The 19,459-nt window shown below is 37.1% G+C and overlaps 1 protein-coding gene across 11 annotated transcripts in view; it reads right to left on the bottom strand.

Moving 5' to 3' along the window:
* SLC9C2 (solute carrier family 9 member C2 (putative)) overlaps positions 1-17,514 on the bottom strand; it is a 109,128-nt gene extending 91,614 nt beyond the window's left edge. For 2 of the 11 annotated variants that reach the window (XM_054673297.2, XM_054673298.2), the window contains exons 1-5: positions 17,158-17,514; positions 16,057-16,262; positions 14,512-14,612; positions 12,297-12,425; positions 2,052-2,217 (exon numbers count right to left, since the gene is read on the bottom strand). In XM_054673297.2, coding sequence (XP_054529272.1) covers positions 2,052-2,217; positions 12,297-12,425; positions 14,512-14,612; positions 16,057-16,183 — 523 coding nt within the window. In that variant the 5' untranslated portion in view covers positions 16,184-16,262; positions 17,158-17,514. The remainder of the gene's footprint in view (positions 1-2,051; positions 2,218-12,296; positions 12,426-14,511; positions 14,613-16,056; positions 16,263-17,157) is intronic. The other 9 variants (XM_054673312.2, XM_054673300.2, XM_063811178.1 and 6 more) reach the window with 8 other exon arrangements.
* Positions 17,515-19,459: the final 1,945 nt, after the last annotated feature.

The following is a 19,459-nucleotide window of genomic DNA, read 5'->3' as shown; positions in this document are numbered from 1 at the left end:
GAGTGTTGTTGACATAAAAAATTATAAAAATTAAGAGCCAACCCAATACCTTCACTAGTTTTGTCTTAAAGCAATAGAAGACTTTCAGCCGGGTGCAGTGGCTCATGCCTGTAATCCCAGCACTTTGGGAGGCCGAGGTGGGTGGATCATCTGAGGTCAGGAGTTCGAGATCAGCCTGGCCAACATGGCAAAACCCACTCTCTACTAAAAAATACAAAAATTATCCGGGCATAGCAGCACATGGCTGTAATCCCAGCTACTCAGGAGGCTGAGGCAGGAGAATCGCTTAAACCCAGGGGGTGGAGGTTGCCATGAGCCAAGATCGTGCCATTGCACTCCAGCCTGGGGTATAGAGCGAAACTCCGTCTCAAAAAATAAAAAAATATAAAAAAAAGACTTTCTACTGTACTCCTTTTTTTCAAAAAAAAAATTGAATGTTGAAACTGCAATAAATAACATTTATAGTTTATTATAACCATTTACAGTCAAGAGAGTGCAGAAAGGAGAGCAGGAAGCAAAATGAGGTAATGAAACAAGAGGTAAATACAAATGGTTGAAAGAATAAGACAGGTAAGGAAAGACAGAAAAAAATCGTACTTATGGGAGCAAAGAGAAAAAAGAGAACAGGATCAGTGTCTTTGAGAAATGTATCTACCTTGTAACAATTTAGAACAGAACCTCCAAAAGTGCCTAAAACCCTATGTTTTCCCAGCTAGGAGTCTGAAAATAAGAATATCACAAGCTGGAAAGGTTGGAGGTTTCTCACTCCACTCATAAGGTAGTATATTTCCACTAAATACAACTGATACTTTAAAATTGGTTAGGAAAATATTTCTGAGTCAAAAACAGAAACCATAGCATCTAGTCATTCATGTTGATGCTGCTGTGTTAATAAAACCTGACCGTTTGACCCAGCAATCCCATTACTGGGTATATACCCAAAGGAATATAAATCATTCTACTATAAAGACACATACACATGTATGTTTATTACAGCACTATTTACAATAGCAAAGACATGGAACCAACCCAAATGCCCATCCATGATAGACTGGATAAAGAAAATGTGGTACATAAACACCATGGAACACTATGCAGCCATAAAAAGGAATGAGATCATGTCCTTTGCAGGGACATGGCTGAAGCTTGAAGCCATCATCCTCAGCAAACTAACACAGGAACAGAAAACCAAACACCACATGTTCTCACTCATAAGTGGGAGTTGAACAATGAGAACATATGGACACAGGGAGGGGAACAACACACACCGGGGCCTGTTGGGGGGTGGAGGTGAGGGGAGCGAGCTTAGAGTACAGGTCAATAGGTGCAGCAAACTACCATGACACACATATACCTATGTAACAAATCTGCACATTCTGCACGTGTATCCCATTTTTGTTGTTGTTGTTGTTTTTAGAAGGAACAAAGAAAAAAAAAACCCGACAATAGGGGGATATTTCAGAGTGAAATCATCTTCCACCTTACCAAATAATATGGGAAATAGTGCAGGACTCCAAATCCTCTTGGGAATAAGCCTTTATTGAGTAATACGTTTGAGTGCCAAACTGTATCCTTACCCCTTTTCTTGAAGATAAACTATAACCCCCTCCACCACCTGCCAAACCTTAGCTATTCCAAATGGAGGCAGTTCTAACAAGAGGTAGCAAGGCCTTGGAATAGTCTCGTTAGGGATCTTTAATGTTTCCCCTTATTGGTAAACAAACTCACCAACTTAGAATATCTACCTTGTGGCTAAGAATTCACTGGAACAGAATAATAATGCCAATTTTTATCACCTTCTAGAAGGTTACTTTTTCTTTGAAAAAATTGAAAAACTTCCTTGGAGATTATAATTTATCTCATCTCCTTGGTGGTTGTCTTATTTGACTGTCTCCTTGAAGTCAATCAGTGCTCTACCTCTCAAGGTGAAAAAAAAAAAGCACAGATTCTTATTCTTCTGGGTGCACAATTCATGCAAGAAAAATATAATCAAAAGAAAATAATGTACCCTTATATTTTCAAGATAAGAGAGAGAAATAAATGTGACATACCAATAGTTTTTAGTGAATTCACAGAACGAAGAGGATCTATAATGCCAAGGGTGATGCTAAAGAGTAGGCAAGATTGCAAATCCCATGAATCTTTATTGAATTTTATAACGACATATCCAATTATGATGCTTGCTGTAGAAAAGCTAATTAATCCAGTTAACAAGACCTGTGAACCAATTCATCACACAGTATTAGACTTAACATCTAAAGATGGCATGATGGCATTTACTTATATCCTAAGAGTCAGATCTTGGTTGTAAATGTTATACAATTACCCTGGAAGATAACATTAAAAGGTATTCTAGTTTAACCACCTTCCACAAAGAAACCGCCCCTTTCAAATAAGCAAGATTCTACCTTATTATTAAAAAGACTGACTCAACTATCTTTCTTGTTGTTATTCTAGTTCAATGGTTCTCAATATGAAAGGTTCTTAAACAGAATGCAAATTTCTCCTGCTTCTATATAAAACATATCCTGATTAGTTTGGAAAGTAAATTGTTAGTGACATATTGTGTCTGGTACATGACACAAATTTATACACCAAGACTCTAAAATAGTCACAGAAAATCCCCCCCTTTACCTTTTATTAGTTGTAAAATAAGTAGTTCTGCAATAGAGAAAGGGGAGGCCATGAAATGCTTGAGATTAAGTGATTTACAGAGTTTTGTAATTTCTATGCACACATTGTTTATGCCCAAGTATAAGAAAGTATTTATTTTTCAAAGTTATCCTCAGGAAAAAAAAATAGTTGTGTTATTCAATCCTTTTCTTATTTTCCATCTCTGTCTTTTGTTTTACTTTCTGTGAGGTTTTCACAATTTGACCATTAGGTCCTTTTATTTCTTTATCTATTGTAACGTCATATGGTTTTTCTTCTTAAATCTCTTAAGAGCATAAATTACATTAAGCAATTTTTTAAATGTTAAATTAACCTTGTTCTGAAATAAACACAACTTGATCATGTTTTTATTATTTATATGTTACTAGATATATTTGTGCCAAAATTTGTGTGGAATTGTTCTATGTTTGTGGGTGACATGGACTTATGATTTTTCTTTCTCTTAATATTCCTGTATAGTTTTGGTGTTAAGGTTAAACAAGCCTTATAAAATAAGTAAGGGAGGAGGCCAGGTGCAGCGGCTCATGCCCATAATCCCAGCACTTTAGGAGGCAAGGCAGGAGGATATCTTGAGTTCAGTAGTGTAAGACCAGCCTGGGAAACATAGTGAGACTCCCACCTCTACAAAAAAAAAAATTAAAAATTAGCTGAGCATGGTGGTGCACACCTGTAGTACCAGCTACTCAGGAAACTGAGGTGGGAGGATTGCTTAAGCACAGGAGTTTGAGGTTGCAATGAACCATGATATTACCACTGCACTCCAACCTGGCCAACAGAGAAAGACTCTTGTCTCTAAAAATAAAATAAGTGTGGGAGGATTTCCTCTTTTACTCTTGTCTGTAAGACATAAGATTGGAGTTATCTTTCATACTGGTTCACATAACTTACATTTAAAATAGTTTGGGTCTCATTTTTTTTGGAACATTTTTATTTGCCAATTCAATTTTTAATGATTATGGGACTATTTGGGTCTCTTTAAATTCTAGAGTAGGCCAGCCACGGTGGCTCATGCCTGTAATCCCAACACTTTGGAAGATTGAGGCAGGAGGATTGCTTGAGGCCAGAAGCCTAGAAAGCAGCCTGGACAAGAGAGCGAGACCTTGCCTTTACTAAAAATAAGAAAAAATTAGCCAGGCATGGTGGCATGTGCCTGTAGCCCCAGCTATTCCAGAAGCTGAGATGGGAGGATCACTTGAGCCCAGGAGGTCGAGGCTGGAGTGAGGGGTAATCATGCCACTGTACTCTATCCTGGGTGACAGAGCTAGACTCTGTCTCAAAAAATATATGTAAATAAATAAAAAGAATTTCTAGTGTAAGTTTTGGCAAATTACATATTTTTAGGAATTTCCCATTTTGTCCAAATTTTTAAATATTTTTGCTGAATCACAAAGAAAATAAGGCATCAAAACTAGAGGGATGCAATCAAAGCAGTGTTTAAAGGGAAACTTATAACATTAAATGCATATATTGGAAAAGAATAAAGGTTAAAAATGTTTATGATTCAATTAAGCCTAGCAGTAGGTTACATATTGTTAAAGTAGTAAATGGGAAGCTAAATTTGAGGAAATTACGTACAATACAGCACTGAAAGATAAAAGACAGAGAATTTAAAATCATGGAGAATATGATGGAAAATCTACAACTAATGGGAATTTAAGAATGAAATAACAAGGCCTGGCGCCGCGGCTCACTCCTACAATCCCAGCACTCTGGGGGGCCCAGGCGAGCAGATCTTCTGAGGTTAGGAGTTCCAGACCAGCCTGGCCAACATGGTGAAACCCCGTCTCTACTAAAAATGCAAAAATTAGCCAGGTGTGGTGGCGGATGCCTGTAATCCTAGCTGCTCAGGAGGCTGAGGCAGGAGAATTGCTTGAACCCAGGAAGCAGAGGTCACAGTGAGCTGAGATTGTGCCATGGCACTCCAGCCTGGGCAACAGAGTGAGACTCCATCTCAAAAAAAAAAAAAAAGAAATAACAGAGTATAGAAAATATTTAAAAGATAATAGCCGAAATTGTGGCTAGAATTGATGAACTATATTAATTCTCAGATTTAGTAACCATAAGAAGTCTTAATATGTATAAATAAAAAGATACTAACACCCAGAAACATCACAGTGAAACTAAAATAGTCCTCCTTTATCTGCAAGGGATATGCTCCAAGACCCCAGTGGATGCCTAAAACCACGGATAGTACCCAACCCTATATACACTATGGTTTTTTAAAATACATATATATCTATGATAATGTTTAATTTATAAATTAGGCACAGTAAAAGATTAACAACAATAACTAATAATAAAATAGAACAAGTATAACCATATGACAGCATCACTACTCTTGCACTTTGGAGCTATTATAAAGTAAAATAAGGGTTATATGAACACAAGCACTGTGATACTGTATGTTCTATCTGATAACAGAGATGGCCACTAAGTGACTAATGGGCAGGAGATAATGTATACACAGTGGGTATGCTGGCCAAAGGGATGATTCACTTCCTGGGCAAGACAGAGTAAAATGGCACAAGATTTTATCACACTACTCAGAAAGGCACACAATTTAAAACTCATGAATTTTTCTGGAATTTTTCATTTAATATTTTCTTTTAAAAAATACTTTTATTTTAGGTTCTGGGGTACATGTGTAGGTTTGTTATATAGGTAAACTTGTGTCATGGGGGTTTGTTGTGCAGATTTTTTCATCACCCAGGTACTAAGCCGAGTATACAATAGTTATTTTTTCTGAACCCTCAAGTAGGCCCCAGTGTCTGTTGTTCCCCTCTTTGTGTCCAGGAGTTCTCACCATTTAGCTTCCACTTGTAAGTGAGAGCATGCAGTATTTGGTTTTCTGTTACTGCATTAGTTTGGTAAGGATAATAGCCTCCAGCTCCATCCATGTTCCCGCAAAAGACATGATCTCATTCTTTTTTATGGCTGCACAGTATTCCATGGCAAATATGTACATTTTCTTTATACAATCTGGCATTGATGGGCGTTAAGTTGATTCCATATCTTTGCTATTGTGACTAGTGCTGCAATGAATATTCATGTGCATGTGTCTTTATGGCAGAATGATTTATAGTCCTTTGGGTATATATCCCATAATGGGATTGCTGGGTTGAATGGTCGTTCTATTTTTAGCTCTTTGAGGAATTGCCACACTGCTTTCCACAGTGATTGAACTAATTTACACTCCCACCAAGATTGTATAAGTATTCCCTTTTCTCTGGAACCTCGACAGTATCTATTATTTTTTGACTTTTTAATAGCAGCCATTCTGACTGGTGTGAGATAGTATCTCATTGTGGTTTTGATTTGCATATCTCTATTATCAGTGATGTTGAGCTTTTTTTCATATGCTCATTGGCTGCAAGTATGTCTTCTTTTGAAGGGTGTCTGTTTTTATCCTTTGCCCACTTTTTAATGGAGTTGTTTTCTTGTAAATTTGTCTAAATTCCTTATAGATGCTAGATATTAGACCTTTGTCACATGCATAGTTTGCAAATATTTTATCCTATTCTATAGGCTGTTTGCTCTGTTGATAGTTTCTTTTGCTGTGCATAAGCCCTTAAGTTTAATTAAATCCTATTTGTTAATTTTTGCTTTTGTTGCAGTTGCCTTTGGCATCTTTCATTATGAACTCTTTGCTTGTTCCTATGTCCAGAATGGTATTTCCTAGCTTATCTTCCATGGTTTTTATAGTTTTAGGTTTTATGTTTAAATCTTTAATCCATCTTGAGTTGATTTTTGTATATGATGTAAGAAAGGGGTCCAATTTCAACCTTCTGCATATAGCTAGCCAGCTATCCAAGCACAATTCATTGACTAGGGAGTCCTTTACCCATTGTTTGTTTTTATCAGCTTTGTTGAAGATCAGACGGTTTTAGGTGTGCAGCCTTATTTCTGGGCTCTGTATTCTGTTCCACTGGTCTATGTGTCTGTTTTTGTACCATGCTGTTTTGATTACTGTAGTCCTGTAGTACAGTTTGAAGTTGGATAATGTGATACCTCCAGCTTTGTTCTTTTTGCTTAGGATTGCTTTAGCTATTTGGGGTCTTTTTTGGTTCCACATGAATTTTAAAATAGTTTTTTTCTAGTTCTGTGAAGAACATCTTCGGCAGTTTGATAGAAATAGCACTGAATCTGTAAATTGCTTTGGGTAGTATGGCCATTTTAATGATACTGATTCTTTCTATCCATGAGCATGGAATGTTTTTCCATTTGTTTGTGTCTTCTCTGATTACTTTTAGCAGTGTTTTGTAGTTCTCATTGTAGAGATCTTTCACCTCCCTGGTAAGCTGTATTCTAGATATTTTAGTCTTTTATGTCAATCGTGAATGAGATTGCATTCCTAATTTGGCTCTCAGCTTGGCTGTTTTTGGTGTATTGCAATGCTAATGATTTCATACATTGATTTCCTATCCTGCAACTTTGCTGAAGTTATTTATCAGCTGAAGGAGATTTGGGGCTGAGATTATGGGGTTTCTAGATATAGAATAATGTTGTCTGCAAAGAGGGATAGTTTGACTTCCTCTCTTCCTATTTGGATGCCTCATCTACAAAGGAAACGCCATCAGGCTAACAGTGGACCTCTCAGCACAAACCCTACAAGACAGTAGAGATCAGGAGCCTGTATTCAACATTCTTAAAGAAAAAAATCTTCAACCAAGAATTTCCTACCCAGCCAAACTAAACTTCCTAAGCAAAGGAAAAATAAGATCCTTTTCAGATAAGTAAATGCTGAGGGAGTTCATTACCACCAGACCCACCTTACAAGAGATCTTGAATGAAGCCCTAAATATGGAAAGGAAAGACTGTCACCAGCATATACAAAAACACACTTAAGTACACAGATCAGTGACACTATAAAGCAACCTCACAAACAAGTCAGCATAATAAACAGCTAACAACACAATGACAGGATCAAATCCACACATATCAATAATAACCTTGGCCTGGCGCGGTGGCTCATGCCTGTAATCCCAGCACTTTGGGAGGCCGAGGCAAGTGGATCATGAGGTCAGGAGTTTGAGACCAGCCTGGCCAACATGGTAAAACCCCATCTCTACTAAAAATACAAAAATTAGCCAGGTGTGATGGTGTGCTCCTGTAATCCCAGCTACTAAGGAGGCTGAGGCAGGAGAATCACTTGAACCTGGGAAGTGGAGATTTCAGTGAGACGAGATTGTGCCACTGCACTCTAGCCTGAGCAGTAGAGTGAGACTCTGTCTCAAAATAATAATAATAATAACATTCAATGTAAATGGACTAAATGCCCTATTTAAAAGGCACAGAGTGACAAGCTAGATTAAAAAGCAAGACCCAATGGTATGATGTCTTCAAGAAACCTATCTCACATGGAATGACACCCATAGACTCAAAATAAAGGAGTGGAGGAAAATCTACCAAGCAAATGGAAATCAGAAAAAATGCAGGGGCTGTTACCCTAATTTTAGACAAAACAGACTTTAAGCCAACAAAGATCAAAAAAGACAAAGAAGGGCATTACATAATGGTAAAGGATTCAATTCAACAAGAAGACCTAACTATCCTAAATATATATGTACCCAACACAGGAGCACCTAGATTCATAAAGCAAGTTCTTAGAGACCTACACTTAATATTTTCAAACCGTAGTTGACCACAAGTAACTGAAACCTTGGATAACTGAAACTGTGGAAAGTGAAATGGTGGATAAAAGGTAACTACTGTACAGAACACCAAAGAAAAAGAGACAATCTGAAAAGAGAGAAAAGACAGGTACTTACAGAAGAATGACAATTAGATTGATAGCAGTTGTCTCAAAAGCAACAATTAGGCTCAGGTATTATTCAAATTGAGACAAAACAGATACATTTTCAGAGAAACAAAGACCACTAAATGAAAAAAGATGACTACTCATAGACCTTTAACGAAAAGGACACAAAATCACAGCTAGATAGGAGTAAGTTCTAGTGTTCTATAACACTGCAGGATGACTATAGTTAACAGCAATATATTATATAGTTTCACATAGCTAGAAGGAAGACATTGAATGTTCCCTACATGAAGAAATAATGTTTCAGAAGATAAATATGCTAATTACCCTGATCTGATCATTATACATTATATATATTGAAAGATCATTATGTATTCCATAACTATGTACAATTATTAGTCAATTTAAAATTACAATTTTTAAAAAGCTGCTAGAGCAAAAATTCAGGAGAAAGGAAGCTGAATCCAGAAAGATGGAGTTGGATGCAAGAAGGAGCAGTGAGCAAAGAAATGGAAATTGATAAGCATGTAGATGAGTGTAGAGAAGCACTGGTACCTAAAACATTACAATCACAATAATAATGATAATGACTAATTTCAGGGATGGTAGTATTATGTCAATAATGTAATAAAATATAAGATAAGAAAGGATAATTAAAGCATTCTGAAGTTCCTGCATTATTTGGAGGAAAGTAGAGATATTTAGCTTTAGACTTGTTAAATCAAATATAATTATTAAAATTTAAGATTTTTAAAACATATGAAACCAGTAAGAATTGTATTTAGGAATATAGCAATTTTGACTGCATTTAACAGAAAAGAGCACTTACAGTGTCAATAAATGGAGATTTTGGTTGTTTTGTTTTTTGTTTTTGTTTTTGAGACAGAGTCTCGCTCTGTTGCCCAGGCTGGAGTGCAATGGCACAATCTTTGCTCACTGCAACCTCTGTCTCCCAGGTTCAAGTGATGCTGCTGCCTCAGCCTCCTGAGTAGCTGGGATTACAGGTGCATGCCACCATGCCTGGCTAATTTTTTGTATTTTTAGTAGAAATGGGGTTTCTACTAAACCTGACCTCGTAATCTGCCTGCCTTGGCCTCCCAAAGTGCTGGGATTACAGGCATGAGCCACTGTACCTCAAGTAATCCTAAATCCAGAATAAACAGCCTTATGTTAGTATGTTGGCTCTCAATGCTCTTAAGGACCCAGGCTCTTTTTTTCTCTTTATGTTCAATCATATGTAGTGCCTGTTCTCATGTTCACCACTTCACAATCTCAAGATGGATACTCATTCTAGCCCACTGGAGGGCTCCAGGCAGAAAGAGAGGTAAAGCAAAGAGCAAAAAGCACATGCCAGCTGATTTGACCCCCTTATTAAGGGCTTTCTAGAAGCCTATTCAGCAAACTTTTGTACACTTTTTATTGGCCAAACTATCTTCTTAGGGTACCAAAGTTGTTAGGGATGCTTGGAAATATGATATTTTACATAAGCCTATTGCCATACCAAACGAAAAATTTTAACTTTCTGTAAGTGAGAAAGAGAGGGAGACTGCATATTGGATAAGCAACCAGAAATGCCTGCCACCAAAAAATAGAACATAAAATTTTTAAATTAGTAGAAGGAACAAAGGGGATAAAGAAAACTGAATTCAATTAATTCAGAAAAGGAAGAATGAGAAAAAGCATGTAAATAAAAGGATGAAATAATATGTGAGAAAAAGTCAAAATATATTTCTTTTAAAAACTTTATTTTCAATTTATAAACAGTAAAATCTACTCTTTTGGTGTACAGTTATATGAGTTTTGATAAATGCATACAGTTATGTAATCACACCACAACTAAGAAACAAAACAGATACATCACTCCCAAAAGTTTCCTCATGCTATATCTTTGTGATCAATTCTTTTCCCCAACACCATTCCCTAGCAACCAATGATGTTCTCCAGACCTACAGTTTTGCCATTTTTAGAAGGTCTATGAATGTAATTTTATAATTTGTATGTACCCCTTGGAGGCTGGCTTATTTCTCTTAGCACAATGCATTTTAAATTCTTCCTTGTTGTGCCTATCGATACTCCATTCCTTTTTTATTGCTGAGTAATATTTCATTGTAAGATGTTCCACGATTTGTTTATTCATTCACCAGTGGAAGAATGTTTGTTTCCAGACATTTGAGATTATAAATAAAGCTGCTATACAGATTCATATAAAGGTTTTGTAAACATAAGTTTTCATGTCTCTTGGGTAAATACACAGGAGTGAGATTGGTGAGTCATGTGGCAAGTATATATTTAACTTTATAAGAAACTCCCAAACTGTTTCCCAAAGTGGTTGTACCATTTTGCATTCTCACCAACAATGTATGCAAGTTTCATTGTCTTCATATCTTCACCAGCACTTGGCATTAACAGGTTTGTTGTTGCTATTCCAATAGGTACATAGTGGTATCTCATTGTGGTTTTAGTGTGTATTTCTCTAATGACTTAGGATGTTGAGCGTCTTTCCAAGTGCTTTTATTCCATCCATATATCTTCCTTGGTGTCTCAAATCTGTTCAAATCTTTTCTCTTCTAAATCTATTTTTAATTACAATAAATACTAATGGACTAAACTAGTTTTTAAAAAGAAGCAGAAATTATCAACCTGTATAAAATAAAAAAAATCCAACTGTATACTATTAAAAAGATACCAAAATGTTGAAAACAAAAGGATGGAAAAATTATAGCAGGCAAATACCAAAATAAAGCTGATGTAACTATAGTCAATTTTACACATAAAATTGATTTAAGGCAAAAAGCATTATTTGGGATAAAAGGTAACTAAATAATAAGAAAAAAATTAACTGGGAAAAACAGCAATACTTGTAGACACTTAATAACAACCTCTATTTGTATAAAGTCAAAACTGACATAATTGCAAGGAGAAATTGATAAATCCACAGTGATAGTGGAAACTTGTTAAACTGAACTGAAAAATAATATTGGGAAAAACATAGAAGATTGAACTTCATAATAAAACAATCTACTGAACAAATTTAGACCCCTACACTCAATAATTAGAGAACATACATTTTTATAGCACAACATTTAAAAAAAACCATGTACAAGCCTACAAAGCAAATCTTCACAAATCAAAGAATTGACATATAAAACACGTTCTCTGATCACAGTGTGATAAGAGAAATAATAATAAAACATCATATTTGGAAAATTCAGAACAATTTGTAAATAATTAATGGGTCAAAAAGTATAAGAAAATGTAGAACTGGATGGTGATGAGTACACTAAAAACCAAAACATGTGGGATACCACTAAAAAGAAAATTTAAAACCTTAAATGCACACAGAAAACTAAAAAAAGCTAAAAATGAATCAAATATTAATTCAAGATGTTAGAAAGAACAGAATAAAACCAAAATAAAATGTTCTCTGAAAAAAGAAAGAAAACAGTACAACAGGCATGATTAAGAAAAAAACATAGAAGGCACAAGTAACAATCTTTGCAGGGAAAATGGGCAAATCTACAGAAACAGTTGAGATTAAGTCAGATGTGGGACTAGAATCCAGATTCTGACATTTATTATCCTTGTTTGTGACCTCTAAGCTTCAGTTTGCTCATATGCAAAATGGAAATGTTATTTACTCTGATATTTGCACTGAGAATGCCTAGTCACAATGGTCACTCAGCAAATACTAATTCCTTTCCTCTCCCTTCAATTCTTTTTAGTTAGTAGTTCTATAGAATGAAGAGGGCAAAACAAATAAAATATGACATTTTGTGAATTATTAATCATCTATATAGGCAGCCATATTCTCTATCAACATGCATAAGCAAGAATTGATCGTACTTTGTTTTAAATGTGTTCTTACCTGCCAAAACATTTTCTTGAGTGTATAAAATTCTACATCCAAAGCAACCATAAATATAATTAAAGGTGAAAAGTAAGAATAAAGTGAAAAACTTGATGTTCTTAGAAGAGGGTAGACAATTTGGTGCACCTAAAGTAACAAAGGCAAACAAGAAATTAGTTTGCTACCATTTCCAAGTATTAGAAACTAGGTTGATGCTATGTCAATCAATATAAATTTTAGAATCTTTCAGTTTACAGCTAACGAGAGAGTATCTACAAGGGCAGTCCTAAGGGTCCTGTGGTAGATTTCTTGATCTAGCCATCCAGATAGGTTACCTATATAGACCTCTATTCACCAGATAATTGAGTGGTTTTGGGCTACACAAACACTGCTTGTGGTGTGCAATCAGTATTTTCAAAAGTGATATCCCTACTACTGGTGATATCAGAAAATATTTTTGGTGATTCACAGGTAAGTATTTTTTAATTTGACTGTTAGATGTTTATTTCAATTTGCTTTAGATGAGGGAAAGAATCTTAAACAGGTACTTGTTTCACAAACATTGGCTTAGGATTTTTAAATCTTTAAGTGAGTCAGTAGAGAAAAATAATTCATAGAAAATAGTAGATTGTATACATAAGACATAAATCATGAAGGTTGTACACAGATTAATGGAAAATACAACAATAATGATTGAAGTGCTATAAATATTCCCTCCTAAAAAGTTTATTTTGTCCCAATCAATAGTTTAACTTTCATTACTTCACCTCCCTATACCTCAGTTTGCTCATCTGTAAAATGGAAATAGAGTATCTGCTTTCAATGGGTTGCTGTGAGAGTGAATAAATTAACTCAAGGGTTAATAAGCTAATAAATTAATAAATACAAAGCACTTAAAAGAGAGCCTGGCACTTAGTAAACACTCTAAAGATGTCAGCTAGTAGTAGTGGTGGTATTTCAGAAGATTAGGAAGAAGCGTTTACAATCCTAGATGGGTACAAGCATTATCTCCATTTTTCAAAAATAAAGGAATGAGTGGAGGCAAATTGTTATTGATCACACTGCTATGCAGTTGAAATCAGAAGTTAATACTAGGTTAATGAATGAATGAATGTTTTCTTGTATCTATGGTATATATTATATGAAGCTATGAAGCGTGTTTTACATTGAATCTGGCAGTGACCATGCCTCATGATGAACACAACTGCTGCCTTTTATAAGCAGGTCTTTTATAAGCAGGCCCTTTTTTTTTTTTTTGAGACGGAGTCTCGATCTGTCACCCAGGCTGTAGTGCAGTGGCGCGATCTCAGCTCACTGCAAGCTCCGCTTCCCGGGTTCACGCCATTCTCCTGCCTCAGCCTATAAGCAGGCCTTTTATAAGGCAACAGCAAGGAGGAAGCCAGTGTATGTGCAGGGGAAGGAAGCCAGAGCAAGGCTCCAGAAGCAGATGATGAACCCAAGAGCGCAAACACATTTTCCTTGATTTTTTTTTTTTTTTTTTTTTTTTTGAGACGGAGTCTTGCTCTGTCGCCCAGGCCGGAGGGCAGTGGCGCAATCTCGGCTCACTGCAAGCTCCGTCTCCTGGGTTCACGCCATTCTCCTGCCTCAGCCTCCTGAGTAGCTGGGACTACAGGCGCCCGCCACAACACCTGGCTAATTTTTTGTATTTTTTAGTAGAGAAAGGGTTTCACCGTGTTAGCCGGGATGGTCTTTCCTTGCTTTCTTTCCTTCTTTTTTTTTTTGACAGTCTTGCTCTGATGCCCAGGCTGGAGTGTAGCGGTGTGATGTCGGCTCACTGCAACCTCCATCTCCTCCGTTCAAGAGATTCTCATGCCTCAGCCTCCTAAGTCACTAGGATTACAGGCATGGGCCACCCCTCCTAGCTAATTTTTGTATTTTTAGTAGAGATGGGATTTTGCCATGTTGGCCAGGCTGGTCTCAAACTCCTGGCCTCAAGTGATCCACCCACCTCAGCCTCGCAAAGTGCTGGGATAACAACCGTCAGCCACCGCACCTGGCCACATTTTCCTCTTATTACTGCTTTTTTGAAGTTTCCCTAATTGATGTGTCCTTTACTGTGTGGTTATTTTCCAAATTTTTTAATACCAGATAAAATTTTTTGAGTAGCTGTTCCCATAAGAAAAAACATTCCATGCATTCAGGGATGAGATGGGAGTGGACTTTATTTTTGGCATTTTTTCCTTTATTCCCTAATTTATTGTACATACAGTACCTCAACAGAATTGTAGGCCATGTGTCCTATCACGAATCCTGATAGAGAAAGAATCGTCAAAACAATGACTTCAGAATTCTTTAAACACATCTTCAAAAGCCCTAAATGTGAAAAACAGAATAGTTGCATGAGTACTCGAAGTACAGTTTCTACCAAATGTGTATCACTTTTGCACCATCCCAAAGTAAGTCAAGACCTTCTGTATTCAATTAATATTTAATGATGTGGCTTAACTTTGGGATGGTGCAAAAGTGATACACATTTGGTAGAAACTGTACTTTGAGTACTCGTACAACTATTCTGTTTTTCACGTTTAGTACAATATTTACAAAATTACATGAGATAGTCAACACTTTATTATAAAATAGACTTTGTGTTAGATGATTTTCCCTGACTGTAGGCAAATGTAAGTGTTATGAAAGCTTTTAAGGTAGGCTAGGCTCAGTTATGATGTTCAGTAGGTTAGTTGTATTAAATGCATTTCAACTTACAATATTTTAAATTTATGATGGGTTTATTAGGACACAACCTGATATTCAAGGAGCATCTGTACTTCTTACAGGTAAGACCAGATAAAGATATGTTTTTTACACTCTTTCTGCAATGCTATTTACTACTGGAGCATTTGTCTCTATAAAGGATATAGAGCTAGTCCATGGTCATCAGCACCTTGTGATATCAAAAGGGACCAAGGTCATTAGTGAGTATATTAAAGATTCCCAAAGAAAGCAATTTCACTCTTTGATACAATGGGTAAAATTGAAGGAGTTTATACATATTTGCTTCTGTATAGTATTCCTAGTTCCAGAAAGGATTTTAAAGCAGCTATTTTTCCTTTTTCCTAATCCCTAGTGTTGAATTGTGGACTAAAGCATCTGTGTGTTGAATATGTTACTTGATCTGCATGAATATCATTCTCTATACCTGTTGAATTCTTAATCATTGTTTAAGAGGTCCTTATTTGTGAAGCCTTTCCTAATTTCCTTCTTGGGGTTGGGGTGGGTTATTTATCTTCCCTGAAGAGAGATTACACCAAAAGCCATAATAAAATGGACAAAATGAATGACATCAATTATGTAAATCATGAATTGTATGCCTGGGCTCTATTTGTGTGTTTGCTCGTTTGCTCGCATTGTCCTCCCCTCATCTCAGATATTTTGGTCAGGTTAGGTCTGGCCAGGCAGGCAGTGTACAGCTCTTCCTCCTCCTTGTGAGCAGAGAATCTTGACGACACCTTTATAGTTATACTTAACACACTGCATAGTAATTATGTGTTTGCCAATCTCTCCCATGAGAGGGCTTCTTGAAGTTAAGTTATTCTTCTTACATGTCTACCACACTACCATGCTCAGCAAATGTTACTGAATACAGGAATATAGAATAGACACTACTTATAATTAAATGAAGCGAGATTGACAGTATTCATTCATGTCTTATCGTTTCAATGGGCCCCTTCTTTTGATGTTATGTAGTTGTGATGGCTTTCTGCATTGACAAAAGGTTCACAGGGCAGAGGAAAGATGAGTTTCAAAAACAACCACCTACCTCCCAAAACAACAATGAAGCATACAAGCGTTGTGAAATGTTTCTCTTCAACAAGGTAGTCAGCTGGCTGCCCGCAGAGTAAATCAGGTCTGTTACTTTCATTTTGTGCCCAGAAGTAAGAACTCATTTTTGCTGCTGCTTTTCCCCAGACCTAACTTGATGGAGTGGTTTGGTTATTATTGACACTTTCACTTCTGCATGCTAACCTGTATAGCATGCAAAAAGAACATGAGACCTACCAAGATCCAATTCATCCATACCATTTCTACCTAAGATTTTGCCACACTCAGATCTGAACATGTCTCTTCTTGTCACAGGGCACACATTAATACCTCTTGTCCTACCCCTTGCTCCAAGAACATTTTATAGGAACACTAACAGCAGTGTTAGTGTTTACTCCCTGTACTGTTACATGTATATGGGAGAGGGGGTGCATTGATAGGTGCACTTACCATTGTAATGATATAGTAATGTGCTTGCTTTCCCCATTGGACAGTGAGTTTCTCAAAGGCCAGGGCCCGAACTTTCCTTAAGGCTGTGCACATAGCATGTGGCACGAGATAGGCTGTCCAAAAATATTTGATGGGCTGAACTATTTGAGGGGGAAGGAGCATGGATAAATGTTATGCTCCCCCTTCTCTGTGGGTATAAATCATTCTGGAATTCCATTTTACCACTCCAGCCCTAATATATCTTTTTCTTCTCTCAGCACCCTTCCAATAAAAGATGGCAAATGGGAAACAAAGTCAAAGTTGAGTCACACTAGTTAAGGTTGGGAGTGAGGATAAGGGTGAATAACCTGAAAATAAAGGAAAAGACCAAGGTTTGATCATATGATGCCTTTGAGTGAATTAGAAAAAGGCCCCCTTCCTCAGAGCAATGAAGCCTGTCAACAAGGCACATGGCTTGGCATGTGACTACCAGGCTGGATTTCAGCCCCAGTATCCCACCTCAGCTGGTGCTCTGTGTAGGATGTAACCTGTGCAAATCTATGCAGTGGTCCTGAGAAAGATTTGTTCTGTTTTATTTTTCCTTGCAGCTAGCCTTAATCTAAAAATCCTAGAGGTTCCTCAAGTACCTCCAATAATATTTAAGGCTTACCTTTGGTCCTTTGTTTTGCAGGTCTACAGGTCACAATGATTCTGGTGTGAAGCAGAGGATGGGCCAGAAAGAGATTCAAAATGCTACATCTTCAAATCACTTCACCTGTCCCTCCAGTAGCCCTTCAGGTCCTTGGCATCTTCAACTCCTGCTATCCTCACATGTAATGACCCTCAAATTAAGTTCTACAAATTACCCAGATCAGAGATATGTTCCTTAAAGATTAAGCTGCTTTAAAGTTGAAATTGAGATGAAGGCTCTCAAAATCCCAAAGAACAATGCACAGTTATGCGTCTGTTTGCCAGGGACAGTACTACCAACTGATATCACACCAAAATCCATTTCCATGCCTACTTCTCATTGGTTTCTTGCCAGCCTGCTTTCGTTCTGATTGGCTGCCTACATTATCCCCACCCCCAATCCAGAAGAAGCCAAGTGATCTAGTTCTTGGGAAGCTTTCATTTTTTAACACTCAAGTTACGTAGGTACCCACAACTGTTTTAACTGATTTTTTTTTTTTTTTTTTTTTTTTTTTGCTGACGTTGTAGAATGAATTCATGAATTTTACAAGTATAATCAAAGACAACCAAAAATTTTTACTTTTCCCTTCAAAAGCTAAGTGTAGTGTAGCTAAGTGTAGCTAAGTGTAGCTTCAAAAGCTAAGTGTAGTTTTCCCTTCAAAAGCTCCCCTGTAGTCTAAGTTAGAGAAGAATACTAACAGCGTGTTTTTCCTTCTGTGCTCAGCAAGCCTTATCTGTACTTGCTGGTTTCACATTCCTTGAGGCTCAGGGAGTTCCTGTTTCACCTCCCTAGCGCAGCTGCAAAGTTACAAGGTTAATACAGAAACATGGTTTCCCAGGGATGTGGGACATGTAGTATAGATACATGTAAAAGACTGATCAACTGCCTTTGTTCTCGCTCCTGTAAGTACGCTTCCTGCATCACGTAGCTCCTGGCCACTGACTGCTTAAAAGGTGGCTGCTTTCTTTGTCCAGGGCTCAGACTTTCCTGGACGCTAGTCCTACTGAGCCAGGTGATCACCTTTTAATAAAGACCTTTCCTGAACTCACTCTGTTCGGTCTCTCCCATCTTTGATTGTCCCAAAACAACATAATAGCTGAAATAGTCAAAGATATTAATGTAGACAGAATCTCCTTCTATATTTTTGATATATACTCTATATTTCTTATGCCAACACCATCTGGCTCAGCCCTAACCCTCTTCAACACAGTCTTGTCTCCTCTCTAATTCTTTTTCAGTCATACTGTTTCATTTTATTTTTCTACCTCTCCTTCCTTTTCAATGTTTCTCACTCCCATTTTCCTAACTCCTATCCATCATTGGTTTCCAGTCCTTAATTTGAAGAAACAATGTTACCCATTCTTCATGGGAGGACAAATGCATCCCAAATTCCATGATGCCTAACTTATATACTTCTTGCCTCAAATATAATTACTAAAAACAAATACAGTATAAATATTAAACAGATGAACAATAATCATCAATTGGTGGGTTACTTTCAAGGAAGAGTTGTTTTGTGACAAATTCTACTCTCTCATTCCTATACCACATTCACCAAGGTTGCTGCACGTCATCTTCTTGAGGGCACCAAGGAGAACATCACAGCAGTAAGATTACACCTTCACTATGTATCAAGAAACCTCTGGCAAGTGAGTCTCAATTCCTACTTCAGACTAAACACAATTCTAATCAACAGCTCTATGACTGTGACAAGCAACATTGGTGCCCACATACTAGCTCCTAAAATATTCTTTATGACTTCCTTTTTTGTACAAACTGATGTGGTTCTTTTAAGCCACTGAGCTCATCCCTACTATAATGCCAAGGACTATGTTAAAAAATAATTGTCTTATTCACAGGCCCTCTCCTAAGAGACCCATTCCTTACTCTTCCCTCTTCTGCCTTTACTTAACTCACCTCATTACCAAGTTCACTACCCTCCTGTTCGGATCTTCACCTTATCTATACCGGCTGTCACCTTGATTCCTCTCAAAATTAAGTTTGACTCTCTCCTTAGTCAAACTGATCTCAGCACTACTCAGTTTGAGTAATGCCCTTCCAGGTTCTGCCTAGTTCCCATCCTACTGCTGTCCCCTCAGGCTCACTCGGTTCACCTAAGCCCTGCAGCTAAGACTCCTGTAGGTTGAATTTAAGTTTCGAAGTTCAGATTCCCCATGGCCTTTAGAAAAATCCTCATACTTCAGGAAAACTTGGAGGAAATCCATAAAGTCAGTTAGCTTACACATAGTTCTGAAAGCTAAAGAAAGCAATAACTAAAATA

The sequence above is a fragment of the Pan troglodytes genome, chromosome 1, assembly GCF_028858775.2.
Source record: "Pan troglodytes isolate AG18354 chromosome 1, NHGRI_mPanTro3-v2.0_pri, whole genome shotgun sequence".
In the NCBI taxonomy this organism is placed as follows: Eukaryota; Metazoa; Chordata; class Mammalia; order Primates; family Hominidae; genus Pan; species Pan troglodytes.
Note: the sequence above shows the minus strand (reverse complement) of the source record. Positions and strands in the feature narration are given on the sequence as shown.